Raw genomic sequence first — 15,830 nt, 5'->3', positions numbered from 1 at the left:
CACAGGGTTGATGCAAATGACTTCCTAAACCAGGGAATGCCAAGGTATGGTTGCCCTAAGCGCCTTATAAAAAGAGATCAGTCTGCAGAAGTGGTAATTATACAATTTGTGACTAATTTTGGAGTTGACATTCCAACTATGGTTACTCACTGTGCTGTTTGGTGTAGTTTTTGCCTAGCCTATAGAAGTTGGGGCAGAGGAAGGCAATGCAGAGAAATAATGAAGGCTTTTAAAAAAGCCTCTTTTGTTCTATTCGGGTTGGTTGTTGTTGTTTTTAATCTGCTGCGTTTGCTCCTTGTCATTATGCTGTATTTTACTTATGTCATTTTAATGGTGTTAGCTGCCTTGGCCATTTTTATGGAAAGTCTGGAAGCATGTTTAATATAAATAAATAATACATAAGCAAATAAATATTAATGTTAGGCAGCTCTTTTTCATTCCCCATACAAATGGTGGTGGGGAGAGGGGATGGCATAGATGGTCCCCTCCCTCTGGCTTTAAACCCGCTTCACCTTGACACACCAGCTAATCTGGGATGGATGAAAACCCCTTCCAAGGCATCCACCACCATGTCATTATTTTTTTCTGAGCCAAGGCAGGTAACAGGGCAGAAAGGATGAACAGCAGGATATTGTCTCTCTCCCAGCAGGAGTTTGGCTGGCAAAGAAACAGCAAACAAGCCAGGTGATCAATTACCCCCCAAGAAGAAACAGGATTTCAAGCTTTAACAGACACATCGGTTGGAAATCCCAGATTGGGGAAACTCTACATAGCAGAAGGGAGTGTTTAAGCCAGCACAGCACTGTCTGGTAGCAGTTTGACATGCTTTGTGCTTACCTGCCTCACAATGCAAGGAGGAAAATTCTTTTGCAGCTACTCTTAAGTACTTTCAAACTAAGCATGCAAAGTGTGGAATTGCTTGTTTGTTCACTTGCTTTTTAAAATAGGATATCCACACAATGCCGCCATCCATTAATGGTCATTTTGTATTTTCCCAGGTGTGGGTGTGTCCATTTCTTCCCAGATTGCATTAAGTCTGTTTTTGCCGCCACCCCAGCAGAGAGTGGAAGAGTAGCAGAACCTCTAGAGGGATGGTGGAAACTGTGGCTCTGCAGATGCTATTGGACTCCAACAGAAGGTCTTAAGCTGTTTAGCAAAAAGGCTTTAGGGAGGAAAGAATGGCTCTCCCTGGGTAAGTTTCTCCATCTTTTACAGCAGTGTCTCCTAAATGTCTCAAAAGGGAAGCATACCCTTTTAAAATATTAAAAATGGAAGACACACACCACTCTTACAAACTGACTGTTTTATACCGTGTAAAATGTGTGTAAGAGGTAGATTGGCCTGTGCTCAGAGCCACCTCCCTTGTACCTGTATGAATCACTGATCTGGCCATGTATCCAGAATGAGGCAAGCCCCAAACAGGTATTCATGCAGAGATGCAACAGGCAGCCTCCTCTGGGCATGGGTAATTCTGCTGCCTCTCTGCATCAGGCATGAGTGAGGGATCTAATCAGACCCAAATCAGAGACTCAGCAAAATTACCTGTCCCTAGGAGGAGGCTGACTGGAAGGAGGCAAGGTCAGAACACTGAATTGTACCAAGAGGCAGCATGGAGCTTCCTCTGTGGGCTCGCAATCCACACACCTCATAGAAACTAAGCCAACATGACATAAACACCACCATAACTGCAGACAGATTGAATTTGTGGCAAACTTGAAGAGAAGCAAGGAGGGCCTGGTTATGATACAGAGTCAGGCCTGCATTGCTGCCTTCTCTCCAGCTAAGCTAGAAGCAAAAACTATATGCCAAGGCATTATTGACAAGAAAAGGAAGGCCTTTTAGATCTGGCAAAGAGAAATAAACTGTGCCACCAAGAAAAAACGTATGTCAACGCTAAGGCTGAGGTTCAAAGAAAAACCAGAGAACTAAAGAACACCTGGTGGATTAAAAAAAACAACAACCCTCAAGAGATCCAGCACTTAGCCTATACTCATGATGCATAGTGTCTTCTTTAGAGCCACAAAGACCATCTATGGGCCAATAAATTATGGTATAAGCTCCCTACACCCAACAGATGGTACCACACTTCTAAAAGATAAAGAAGCTATTGCGTTGTGTTGGAAAGAACGTTACCAGCATCTCCTTAACCGCAACTCCCCTGCAGCTGCCAAAGTCCTTTCACAAATCCCGCAAAAACAAATTAGAAATGAGGTTGCGGTATCTCCAAATCTGGGAGAGTTGTGTACATAGCTGTCAACGTTTCCCTTTTTAAAGGGAAATTCCCTTATTCCGAATAGGATTCCTCACAAGAAAAGGGAAAAAGTTGACAGCTAAGGTTGTGTACAGCTATTAACCAAATGAAAAACAGCAAAGTTGGAGTCTTCAAAGTAGGCGGAATTGAACTTACAATCTTTTTAAAAAAACATGATAGAACCGATGGCAGAAATTATTGAGGCATCTCTTTATTTGCCATGGCCAGCAAAATTCTTGCAAGGATCTTAGCAAACCGTCTCCTAACTATATCTGAGGACACCCTTTCTGAATCCCAAATTGGTTTTAGATCTTCTAGGGGGACAGTGGATATGATTTTCACTGCTCAACAGCTTCAAGAAAAATGCAGAGAGCAAAATCAACTCCTGTATATGGCGTTTATTGACCTGACTAAGGACTTCAACACTGTAAATTGTACTGCTCTGTGAACTGTCCTTCTGAAAATCAGCTGCCCAGATAAATTTGTGAACATCCTTCAGCTCCTCCACAATAACATGACAGCAACAATCACAAATAACAATGGCTCTCAAAGTGAACCATTCACAGTGGGATCAAGCGTTAAACAGGGATGTGTTATCACCCCAATTCCATTTATTATCTTCATCACCATGATTCTACACATTGTCAAAGGGAAACTCCCCATCAAGGTAGAAATCATATCGAACAGATGTCAAGTTCTTTAATCTGAGAAGGCTAAAAGCAAAGAGTGACGTTACCATAACTTCTGTCATAGAGCTTCAGTATGCTGATGACAACGTAGTGTGTGCACACTCAGAAGATGACCTCCAAACAATCCTAAATATCTTCACAGAAGCTTATGGAAAACTTGGCCTATTGCTCAATGTCCAAAAAACCAAAGTGCTGCACCAACAAGCACAAAACAACCTCTGCAGCGCCACAAATCTAACTTAATGGTGTAACTTTGGTAAGTGTTGATCACTTTTCCTACCTGGGCAGTTATCTTGCTGAAATCCAGCATCACCTGAACTCTGCGAGTGCAGCTTTATCCAGATTTAAATGCAAAGTGTTTGAGGACCGGACATTTGTAGGGAAACCAAAATGCTTGTTTACAAAGCTATTGTACTACCAACTTTACTGTACACTTCTGAAACATGGACCACTTATAAATGCCATCTCCAACTCCTTGAAAGATTCCATCAATTTGAAAAATTGTACACATCACTTGGGAAGACAGGCGAAACTAATGTCAGTGTACTGGAAGAAACAAAGATTACCAGTATCAAAGCAACGATTCTTCAACATCAACTTTGTTGGACTGGTCATGTTGTTTGGAAGATTGTCATCTTCCAAAGCAACTACTCTATTCCCAACTCAAGAATGGAAAGTGAAATACTGGTAGACAACAAAAGAGGTTTAAAGGCTCTCTCAAGGCAAATCTAAAAAAAAATGTAGTATAAGCACTGATAACTAGGAAACACTGGCCTGCGAGTGCTGCAACTGGAGAACAGCTTTTACCAAAGGCGTAATGGGCTTCGAAGAAGCACAAACTCAGGGTGGTAAGGAGAAATGAGCTAAGAGGAAGGCACGTTTGACAAACCCTCATTGTGATCAACTCCCACCTGGAAATGTATGTCCCCACTGTGGAAGGACATGTGGATCCAGAATTGGCCTCCACAGTCACTTATGGACTCACTGTTAAAACCGTGTTCATGGAAGACAATCTTACTTGGCTTTGAGTGATCACCAAAGAAAGAAGAAGAAGAAAGCATAAGTGTGCTAGAGTACAGCAAGGTGGCACACTGGGCTTGACCTGTGGCACACTTGCCAAATATCTTGGCCGCTACTAAACTAGAAGAATCCGAATACAGGAACACCTCACCTGATCTCCTTTTTCTCCTCCGCTGCCCGGCAGTCCTCGTTCTCCTCTTGGACCCTGATGTACGGAGAAAACAAAGGTGAGGGGGACACACTCTTTTCAAGGAGCTCCCTGCAACAAACCTATTGCTGACCTAGTTCTTGCTGGGATGGCTAAACCTGTGTCTGGGTTGTACCTCTTCAGCAGAGGCAGATTTAGGGCAGCATGATCGGTTCTGGTCACCGCAGGGCATTGGAATTATGATACGATGCAGTGGTTCCCAATTAGCTAAGTACTGAGGACTCCTTGTTTTTTAAACCCAATTCATACTTTTGAAAATATTGTTATCTCTATGGAAGCTTTTGTTATGTGAATGGTGTCAGTGACCCCCCACGGACCACCAACTAGGAACTACTGATGTAGTAAATAGATCAGAAGGTGAAAGATTGGGGAGGGGGCGAAATTTGGTCTTTCACAAGGTGCCACTGAAATTTAATTAGCAACAATTCTTTCTAATGTGGTCCAATTTAACCAATTGCTGGCAAAAGTCCAGCCTCACTGTATGTGACACCAGGTGCCCACTGATAAAAGTTTGATTGGCTATTTCAGAGCATACATACAACTCAGCTGTGAGCTTACCGCTGGTCCAGGGGGCCCTGCAGGACCATCCAAGCCTGGAGGACCCTAAAGAAACAAAGGGGAGACAGAGGAGACATTTATACTGTAACAATCCGGGGAATGAGGCCAGGTTGGGGAAGATATTTGCCAAGTTCAAGAAGGATGTAAGAGTAGGTACCAAAGCGAGCCTCATTGGTGAGCATGTCCCAGAGCGCAGTGCCCCAGCTGAAAAGGCTCACCTTCCAGTCATTATCCACCTAACCTCAAGGAAGGGCCTCTGAGGATCATGCAGGCATGTTCAGGCAGGAGAAGACAGGCGCTTACCGATTCCCCTTTCTCTCCAGATGACCCCACGTATCCTCGTTCTCCTTTAGCACCCTGGTAGTAGGTTAGGTAGGTAAGGAGAAAGGAAAAGACTTGTCATCACATGATACTGGATTAATTGAGCAGGGCAGTCAACTTTTCCAGTGATTCCCCCCCCCCCCCATTACATTCAGAACTTTAAACCTTACATTTTGAATTTTCAAATTCTGAATTAAAACAAAACAAACATGGGTATTTTTACTATGGAGAACATTAAATATTAACTTGACATGTTTGATAATTTACACCTTAAATCTTTAAAAATCGAAGAGGGTTCCTCAGCAGGGTATGCTGTAAAATTATTCAAAAGCATTTTTTTTTAATAAAAGTGAATTTTGGATAGCAAAAACTGACTAAATACAATGTGCTTGAGCCTGTTTTTGCCTGAGGCATTTCAGCTCTCCTGCGGACTCCTGCTTTGTGATGTGTGGGCCTGGCTGACCTGTTATATATGTTTGTTCCTGCACCACCAAAATAGATTTTGTGTGGTGGCACACCTGAGGCCCTCCCCACCCAGCAAGGGAGCCAAACCTTTCCCATCCTCCCTCCACCTTTTCTCTGCCTGCCTAATTTGCCATTCCATCCTTCCCTTTGCATGCCATACTTACAGGTAGCCCAGGAGGACCCATTGAGCCAGGATATCCAGGCTGACCTGGGGGACCCTGTGGAAAAGGATGTTGGAAAAGCATCAACACACAATAGTCTTGTGGTCTCAGACAACCATCACTGTGCCAGACAAACTGCTTCCATGCATTCTTGAAGACCCTGATCATTGTTGTTGTGTTGCAAAACCATTCCAAAAAGCATGGCTGAATGTTAAAAAGTCAGAAATGAATGTGTCCTCTAATCTTCATTAATAATTGTAAGTTACCCAAAAGACGGTTGTTGTTACAAATTATTACTGAAGAAGGTAAGATGCTGGTCTTGGGTAAGTGTCAAGAAAATCTCTCCTGATCTAGACAATCTACATAGAGGGCATCACCTTTGATAACAGATTTTTGGTTCCATTCATTGAGAGAAAATAGTCATTAAAATATTGGATTGTCCATCCTATGCACTAAAAATGTCTCTGGTTGTCTTAGTAACTCAGTTTCCTGCTAAAACCACCTGCTACTATTTTCTTCAGCCACTCAGACTCATGAACACACAAAGAGGATCTCAACTAGGGTTAATAGCACCTATCCATCTAAGAGTGGAAGACAGGAGTGCCTGGCGTGCTCTGGTGCATGGGGTCACGAAGAGTCGGACACAACTAAGCGACTAAACAACAACAACAATCCATCTAAGACATCTAGTTGAAAGGTGCTCTAGACCTTCACCAGATATTTTGGACTACTACGGCCATGCTGGCTGGGGCTGATGGGACTTGTAGTCAAAAAAATGTGAAGGTTGGGGAGGGAGGACTAGTCTATATCGACAAGCCCCTTGCATGTTTTGTAGCTCTTCTGGAGTTTAGAAGCAGGATCCATTACTCACCGATTCTCCCTTGGATCCAGGGGGCCCAGGTGATCCACGTTCACCTTGGAGACCCTTTGGGAAGAAATACAAAAAAGGGGTGTTTCACATTGTTTGTCCCATTTTCATTTAATTGCATTTGGTGTGGGTGGATGGGAGGGTGCTCTAAGCCATATAGCAGGGTGGGGATAAATGGAGAATGGATTGCAGAAATGAGAGCCCGGTGACACAAGTATTGAATGGCCTCGAGGCAATCAGATACCACCTTCATCTGGCTACTGTTGCTTGGAAAGCTTTACCTCTCATTAAGATTGTTTGGCATTCAGTTCTCCACAGATGGCTCTTCTTTTAAGAAACTGGACCAATAAGATATTATTGATAATGCATTGAACAAAGTTTTGGAACAGCAGTGCTTATAACAGTATTTCTTCCCATATCTGAAGATGCTGATCTAGAAAAGGGCCAGTCAAGGAGAACCTTGCAGCATGATCTCTGTGTTATCTGTATGACAGAATTTTCATACACACACATGAACACACACACACACACCTTCAAGTCCAAGTATCTTACCTTGATACTCTTTCAAAGGGAAAGTACTATGTACATCCCCAACCCTTCCCACAAAAAATTCTTCCAGAAATGATATCATGACAAAAGAGTCAATTGATTGGATTTCTTTGTCCTCTGCAAAAGGCATCTTGGACAATTTGGTGAATGTGCACAGTAGTGTGTGTTGCACAGTAAAACAGCTGGAGAAGCTTTAATAACATAAACATGCAAAAAGAGCCTGCTGGAACAGGCTAATGGTCCATCAGGTCCAGCAACCTGTTTGCACAGTAGCCAACCAGATGCCTGTGAAAACCGGCAAGCTAAATAGCATCCTCCCCACCTGCGATTCCCAGCAACAGTTTGGTTGACCTGTCACATTTCCAGCATTGCCATTTTGAGGATTCTAGAGAAATCAGTATCAGTATCCCGTTGTTTTTTTGTGCTTTTTAAAACTACCTCTGCAAGAGCTACAAAAATCTGCTTAAATCCAATCCCAGTCTCCAACCATGGTATCATCTAATAGGTGCAGGAGGAGGACACAATCCAGCCCAAGTTGTTTTGACTAAATTCCATTGGGGTAAAATCGAAATCAAGCTTAGTTTGCAACCCTATGCTTTAGTCCTGAATCTCAATGAACTCAGTGAGGTTACTTTTGTGTAAGCAAGCATGGGATCAGGTTGATATTTGTGTAATGCATTAAATCCCAGTGGATACTGATTAACTTTTGTTGAATTATGCCCCAAGATTGAGCAGTGTGTGGGGAGAGGATTGTTCCCCCATTCCTTATGAGAGTCTTGCCAGAATTCTTACAAGTAGTTGCTTGCAGGAAATTTGCCTTCTATTTTTTGTGGTGCTTTCATTCTAAATATTTTGGATATCTAAAGTCATTCAGATAATCTTTAACAGCTGCACCCCGAAAGAAGAAAAAGTGGGTGGAAAAAAACAGGCCCCCACCTTGTCCCTCTGCTATGTATGGTAACTATATAACTCTTCCTTCTCCTGCTTTCAGCTGCTGTGTTCCCTCCACCACTAGCAGTGGGCAACCATCACCACACATGATGCCCAAGACACAGGAGGAAGCAGTCTCTCAAAGCAACCAAGGAAGTGAACTGTAGGACAGGCTGAAAGGTGGGCCCATTTTTGCAGCCCCAGCATAAGAAGTAGCCCGACACAGAAAGCCTGAGCACAAAAAAGAGGAAAACCCCAAATGGCACAGGAGATCATTTATTAGGAAATTCATTTTGAGCCTATGGAAATAACTCTAGTCAGTGGATGTGTTCTAGGGCACTTCTAGACTGTTTCTGCTTTGAGGAGGGATTCCACCACACACTAGCAAATTCAGGTTGTGCAATCTAAGTTAATTTGGAGCTCTTGTGCAACAAACCTGCTTCCCTCAAAGGCCAGACTTTTTGCAATAAGGAAAGTGATAGGAAAATGCATGAGGAAACATGGGCACCTCCTGACTATGACTGTGGGATGGAGGGGTTGCTATTTCCCTTATAAGCCACTGGGGAGAGTCCATCCTATTCCATTTAAGATCTGGAGAGACTGAAGGTGAACGGAGTAAACCTGGGCTTCACTTCTGAACAGAAATCCCAAGACGCAGGCAGAATTCTCCACAGATTACAACTCATTCATCCATCCTTGCTAGCAACTTTCAGTGGAATATTTAGCAAATGGAGTATCATTTTCAGTTTACATAATTGTCAGGAGCAGCAGCTGGCTGTACATACAACTCATCAGCTCATTTATCTGGTCAATGGGAGTCACTCCAGCAGTTACCTTTTATTCAGAAGGCACTGTGTGACAAGCAGCCCTTAACTGGGTGTTGTATCTAACTGACAGAGCTACACAACATGGAATATGAGAATGACTTCTCTATTCATTGTCATGTGACCCACAAGAGTGGGGAGGCTCCCCTGGTGTGCTAACAATGTGGGGTTAGTTCGGGTTACATGGCGGTGCTGGGCAGTGATGGTTTTCACTGGACACACTGTTGACACCAGCACAGGGCCACGCCGCATAGCAATTAATCACACAGACTGTGGGAGTTACAGTGCCATTAGTGGGATGAGGTGCTGAGGGATGAGATTAAGGAATTAACAATGGTGATGGTGGTGGTCAGGTGAGGGTGGAATGAGGATTTCAAGAACCAGAAACACAATTTGCATACACGACACAGAAGGAAGGCGGTTTCATTTTGGAGTGGAATCATAGAATCTTAGAGTTGGAAGGGACCCAAGAGTCATCTAGCCCAACCACCTGCGATGCAGGAATCTCAGCAAAAGCATCCATGACAGATGGCCATCCAACCTCTGCTTAAAAACCTCCAAGGCAGGAGAGTCCACAACCTCCTGAGGGAGACCGTTCCACTGTTGAACAGCTCTTACTGTCAGGAAGTTTTTGCGTATGTTCAGTTGGAATCTCCTTTCTTGTACCGTGACATTTTTCCAGCGCTTATCCACCATGGGTTCACAGTCAAGTGGAACCACATCATCTGAAGGGATTCAACTCACAATGAACAGCCAACAGTTGTTGGACAAGCTATGCACTGAGAGAAAAGTTAACTGTGGGAATCTATTCTATGCGTAATCTTTGTGGGCAGAAATGTGACTAGATCTGTCAAGGTTTCCCAGCATTTGGCAGAGGTGAAGATGTTCCTTCATAGCCAGGACTCTGGAAGGTTTTAGAATATGCTTGTATGGGGCTGAGGGAAGACCACAGAATGACCCTGATTAACCAGTTTGGGGGACTAGGATGAATCCCAGATTAGATGATTCCCATGTTGCCAAAAGGTTGGAGAGCCTTCCAGTCCTGCTGATCCACATCTACAGAAGATGGGCCTTTATCAGGCAACTTGACTATATGGGGGGGGGGGGTTAGATCATGTGACCAAGTGTGCATGGGAGGTTGGCTGTGCTATTAGATACAGAGCCTGAAGTAGGAGGGAGGAGGAGGAGGAGGGGTGAGAAGCCAAACAAGCGGCGGCGACAAAGGACTGCACAGAGCACGTGCTATACTGGGTTCTTACAGGTAATCCAGGTGCGCCAGGCGTTCCAGGAAAACCTGGGGGGCCCTATGGGAAGAAACAGTGAAATCATACCTTGGCAATCACATTGGCTAGGCTAGGGAAGGTGGGTGAAGACGGAGGAAACTGAAAGCAGAGATTTGGCTTGAATGGACAGGGCTTTCCTGACACAAGCAGGACTTAATTTCTCCCATCGCAGCACCAGTGTGATAGACTCACCTTTCCAAATGAATCCATCGCCGTATTCCCCCAAAGCAAGGCTATCTTAGAGTACAGAGACCTGCCTATCCCTTCCTTCTCCCCAATGCAATTTGAGCCCTTTTGGTCGGAACTTGTATTAAAGACAATGAGCAGCTGCTCACAGCCTGGATGTAAAAGGCCAAATATACACCATGGACCAGGCACAAAAGAGGAAGGTTATATTTAAATGCATTTTCTTTCTCTGGCTTTTTGGACAGGTTTCAGCTTGTGGTGAAAAGGATGCTGCAAAGGTCAAAGGCTTGAGGGAGGAAACAAAAGCATTTGCATTGTGATTTTAAATTGTTGCAAATTGTGAATGGTGCACTGGCACCAGAAGGACAGGCTAAAAATCTTTATTGAAAATGGAGCAAAAAAGCAGAAGCTGATGTACTCACAATTGGTCCAGGAGGTCCTCTTGGGCCTGGTAGGCCCTGCACAGAAGGAGAAGCAAAGAGAAAATTATAATTCTTAAACTCAAGATACTGTGGCAGCATTGTGGCTCCTTGGTGTCTTAATAGTAATAACAATAATTTATTTATACCCCACCCATCTGGCTGGGTTTCCCCAGCCACTCTGGGTGGCTTACAGCATATCTAAAAACATAATTAAAACATCAAGCATCGGGTGACATTACCTGTTCCCCCCTCTCTCCAGGTAATCCAGGGATTCCAGGATGGCCGGGACCTCCAGCACAATCTTGGTCATTGCTACTATCGCCCTGGAAGGGAAGACAAGATGCATTGAGTCAATCCCAACTTTTCTGTGCAGTTAAAGGATGCCAGCAGTTTACAAACAAAGAATGGCATCTACTGGAGGAGGACTTCCAGCAGCTTTCAGTTTACAAGCTAACGTGATCCTTGCAATTGCCAGAAGGATAGCCATGCTGGTCTGTTGAAGGAAGAACAACAAAATGTTACATGGCACTTCAAGAGCTAACAAATCTATTATGAATAAATAGCTTTTGAAGGCCACATTCCATCCATTGCACTAAGTGTAAGCCTGAATTGGCAATCATATATACATGCAAATATGAGTGAGTGAAAAAGCACAGGAATGAGTTCAGAGGGAAATAAAGTGGGAGCAACAAAGGATGCAATTACCTGAAAACAAAATAGTTCTATTGTCCAGTTAAGAAGGCAGTGGTCCCACCTTGTTAATCAGTCACTGTAACTATTTTGCTTTCGGATAATTGTCGCTCTTTGTTGTTCTTGCATTTCATTTCCCTCTGAATTCACTCCTACACATTCCTTCCCCTGTCATGTGATATATATGTTTACCAGTTCAGGATTGTGGCTCAATCCCATGGTCCATGAAACCTTGTGCCATAATTAAATTTGATATTCTTTAAGGTGCCACAAGACCTTTTGCTGTTTGCAGTTCTGGTAGTTGTGGTCCTCTTCCAGATTTTTTTAAATAGACAAACAGAAAAAAAAATATTTAAGACATAGGTCATGAGAATGAGCTCTCTGTTTATGCTACTTGCTTCAGTCCAATAGTCCTGGATTTTCACACAACCCCACCACCAATGAACATCTATTTGGACTTATTTCAAGAAAACAGCTTCTAGAGAGAAATCTCAGTAAGCTGAGCAGTGATGACCATGCAGTAAATTTGGTCATTGCCAGACCTAAGATTGCATAATTTACAGTTCAATCCTAGGCATGTTCACCTCAGTGGAAGTAAGTTCCACTGAGTTCAATGGGACTTCTTCCAGGCTAAGTGCATATAGGGTTGCAGCCTCAAGGAGGAGCCAACTCAGACTTTCGGATCCATTTCCCTTTGGAACAAGACCCAACTTGAATGCCAGAATTCACATCAGAACAGATCAGTGAACTGGCACTGGGCTAGGGAACTTACATTTTCCAGAACCCACAGTCCCATAGAAGATTAAATCAGTGTAGCAGCTGTTTCGGGCTGCCTATTTGCATGCACTGTTGACTACAGACAAAATACTTCTATATTTAGACTCATTCTAAAGTGGGTAATATATCATTGCATCTCCACCATTTTTTTAAAAAGACAAATAAAGTTGCAAAGGTCCTTGATTCTGAACAGGATCACAGAACAGGGCCATGGTGATCTCTTATTTTCCCCAATACCCAGTTAAAATACCCAATACCCAGTTAAAACTGCCCAACCGCACTGTTCCAAGCTGCATTTGCTATTTGACAGCCCCTCCCCTTGGTGCCCAGAGGAGAGACAATCCATCTGGTTTGGTGTGCTTGCTTAGATATTTTTGTGGTTAGATACTTTTTATTGATTGCACCCATCCCTTAGTACTGTACTGTAGTACTGTATACTATTCAGATACAATAATACTGCCTTAGATTCTGCTTGTTAACTGGATGAATTTCCTTCACTGGCCTGGTTTTCTCCTCCACAGAGCCATTTCCGGTTCCCAGGGAAATGACGTTGCAGGCTGGGAGCAAGCCCTATCCACACGCATGGAGTGGGATAGCCCCTGCACCATTGGGGGGTCCTCGGCCGTATCATCCCTGGCTGACCAATCCGGACGGTCTGGGGGTGTGGCGTGGGCTATTTAAACTGCCCGCGGCCAAGGACTCACCCCCTTTTCAAGGGTATTAAAGGAATCCGAGGGGCGTGGTCTCTGTCCGAAACCCCAGACGGGGGGCTAGGGCCATGGCATGACCCCTAGCAGTGACCCTGGGGGAGTTTCTAGTTGATGTGCATCAACAGGCCTCCCCCTACTGGTGGTTAACCCTTCCAAGACTTCCTGTGGATGGGCAGGAGTCAGATATAGTTGTGTGGTTTCCAATGCCTAAGCTAATAGCACTCACATTCTGAAACCAATAAAGTTGTGGCTTTTTTCACCCATTAACCCAAAATACTGTTTCATGTGTCTTTATTCCAACATCCCGGGAGGGTCTGGGACCTTGCTACGCAATTATTTTTGCGACTGCACCACACTGAACTACCCAAACCTGGGCTTGTGGTTAAGCTCTCTTCATAGGTTTATTCTTAGCTACAGCTCATGGTCTGTCCAGGCCATGACTTAGCAGCAAAACAACCATGGAGGGCAAGGATAGCTGCAATCTCCTCCTCAGACGAACCTGCATCCTTGCACATTTATGCCAAGCCATGGTTCTGCCATGGTATTTCACCCGTGGAAGGCACAACAACTGACTTTCTGGAATTATCGGCGGATTTTAGCTCACCATAATAATCTACTCAAGCTACCTTTGGAGATCAAGGAATGATGTGAAATACACATATCTTCAGAATCCCCTAAGCTTCCCCTAAGCTTTGCTGAACCTGAAGTCTCAGCAACTTGAGCTGAAGAGTGAAGTGTCTTGGATCAAGGATAGTATAGGGCAAAAGGGTCTCAAATTGTATCAGTATAGACTGGCATTTTGCTGCAGGCATATATATACCTGTACAGTACTGCTAGTGAGAACATGATGATCAAGAGGACACAGAACTTGGTCTCCCTCACTTGGCTGATGATGAACCCTTAGTGCAAATAGCATGTGCTGATGAGGATACTTTTTGCATACCACTGGGTGGAAGAAAGGTACTATTGATTAATTAACTCATAGCATATTTTAGGCTTTTATCTTTTCCATGATTGCCTCTCCATAGATACTCAGCCAAGAGTTTTACTCACCCGAGCCTCTTCTGCTCTGGGGTAAAGAGCAAAGCACTGAAAGCAGAAGAGATGCAGAAATTTAATTTCTTATCCAGAGTTTGTAGTATGACTTACCATTACAGCTCAGCACTTGCCAGAAACACGTGAGCAGCCATATTTTCAAGGGATGCCAATGAAGCAGTGGGTGACCTGATTAGTGCACCCCAGAACCCCTTGCAATATTTCGGTGGATGCTAAGGCATCAATCTTGGACCATGAGTGGCCTGGAGAGGTGCTGGCAAGTAAGGCAAAATATGTATGATTGCCCTTCTCCTGGTCATGCCCAATGTCCTTGTGTTGGGCCTATCACTTCCATAGGGACCCCTACAGGTAGAGCCCAACATGTGTCAACCTGAATCCCATGAGTGATGCAGTGAGCTCTATCTGTGTAGCTCTCATGCAAACAGGAAGTCCAAAGCATAGGTGCTGGTGGTGGGGGATGTGAGGGGCCACTTGACCACACAGTCACAACCCCCTTCTGTATATAGCAATGGGACTCTACATAGAACTATATGTTGGCACGTTGACCAAAGGCATTTCTGTGATTTGTTGAGATTGAGCAAGACAGCACCAGAAAGCATTTCCCTCTGCAAGCATATTTGGGGGCTCTCCTGCACTCTTTGCCAACACTTACTGGTTTATTGTGGGAATAAGGGAAGGATTTCATTACAGTGACATCACTTTCTGATATTTGAGCTCTCCGACAGTAAAAAAACCAAACAAACCACCCTGAATTTATCACATTTAACATATATCACCTCCCAAAATGTTAAGAATTGCCAGTAGACAGAAAAAAGGGAGAATCTCTAGTGGTTAGATAATGGAAAAATAAAGTCTGGGCAGTGATCAATATAATTATTGGGAAAGAAATAACAGAAGTCGAAACTTTGGATGGACAGATCTTGTAATGATTTGTTGTGAAAGATTTGGGAGAATTATTCTGACGGTGAACCATATTACACATTTGTATATTACATTATGAGATGAAATGTTTGTATTGGATATATGTGTGTTTCATGCCTTCAGAATTGTTTTATAATCAATAAACATAATGATTTTTTTTTAAAAAAATCTGGCTCTCAAATGTTCATGTGTCCTGAGTTTTTAGCATTTCCCATCACTTACTAAAATGCACAAATGTGTCACATCATCTTGGCAGAATGGGCTGTTATAGACTCGTGCTATTGCAAGGTCACTGATTTCACAGTCTGATTTACAGTGCTCTTCAAGCCCAGCTTCAGGAATCTGAATCTGACCAAAGCCTGACTGGCTACTCACCCGTGCACAATTATCTATGCCAGGGGCTCCCGGCATGCCTTGGTCACCCTTTTCGCCTTTGGTTGCTCCGGGGACTTGGGAAGCTTGTATGTTAGCACAGTCTCCACAAATGTTCTGGCAAGGGAAGAAGAATAAGAGGGTGAGAAGCAGAATATTCCAGCACTGCCTGCTTCCTTTCCAACATTAATTGTCAACATTTGTATTAAATGATGTACTATTTGTATTGTGAATGATACACAAGTAGAGGAGGAATCCCGCCAGCTCTGGTGAGAAGGATACTGGCAGGACAGTCTGTGTCATTTCTGAACTGGGGTTTGTTGCACAAGCACTTTCACTGACTAGCATCTCAGTAAGATGGAGCATCTGCAAATGTGGCAACACCTTCCTAATAATTGCCTTGTTTTCCCTGTTGCTCTGTGTGCTCAGGACAATTCTGTTGGAGTTTGTCACCATTTGCTGTGGCAAGTGATTCTGGTATTTTCCATTATTATTGTTGCTGCCGTTGCCACTGCTGTTGTTATTGTTATTATGCCACCCTTCCTTGGAAAGTTGCCCAGGGTGGCACT

General features: G+C 43.7%; 1 protein-coding gene across 6 annotated transcripts in view; it reads right to left on the bottom strand.

Moving 5' to 3' along the window:
- COL16A1 (collagen type XVI alpha 1 chain) overlaps positions 1–15,830 on the bottom strand; it is a 138,387-nt gene that overhangs the window by 18,624 nt on the left and 103,933 nt on the right. For 5 of the 6 annotated variants that reach the window (XM_077931924.1, XM_077931920.1, XM_077931922.1 and 2 more), the window contains 10 exons: positions 15,265–15,378; positions 13,966–14,001; positions 10,975–11,058; positions 10,736–10,771; positions 10,104–10,148; positions 6,545–6,598; positions 5,677–5,730; positions 5,030–5,083; positions 4,727–4,771; positions 4,112–4,165 (listed from right to left, as the gene is read on the bottom strand). In XM_077931924.1, coding sequence (XP_077788050.1) covers positions 4,112–4,165; positions 4,727–4,771; positions 5,030–5,083; positions 5,677–5,730; positions 6,545–6,598; positions 10,104–10,148; positions 10,736–10,771; positions 10,975–11,058; positions 13,966–14,001; positions 15,265–15,378 — 576 coding nt within the window. The remainder of the gene's footprint in view (positions 1–4,111; positions 4,166–4,726; positions 4,772–5,029; positions 5,084–5,676; positions 5,731–6,544; positions 6,599–10,103; positions 10,149–10,735; positions 10,772–10,974; positions 11,059–13,965; positions 14,002–15,264; positions 15,379–15,830) is intronic. The other variant, XM_077931921.1, reaches the window with a different exon arrangement.

Source organism: Podarcis muralis, chromosome 7 (genome assembly GCF_964188315.1).
Source record: "Podarcis muralis chromosome 7, rPodMur119.hap1.1, whole genome shotgun sequence".
Classification (NCBI taxonomy): Eukaryota; Metazoa; Chordata; class Lepidosauria; order Squamata; family Lacertidae; genus Podarcis; species Podarcis muralis.
Note: the sequence above shows the minus strand (reverse complement) of the source record. Positions and strands in the feature narration are given on the sequence as shown.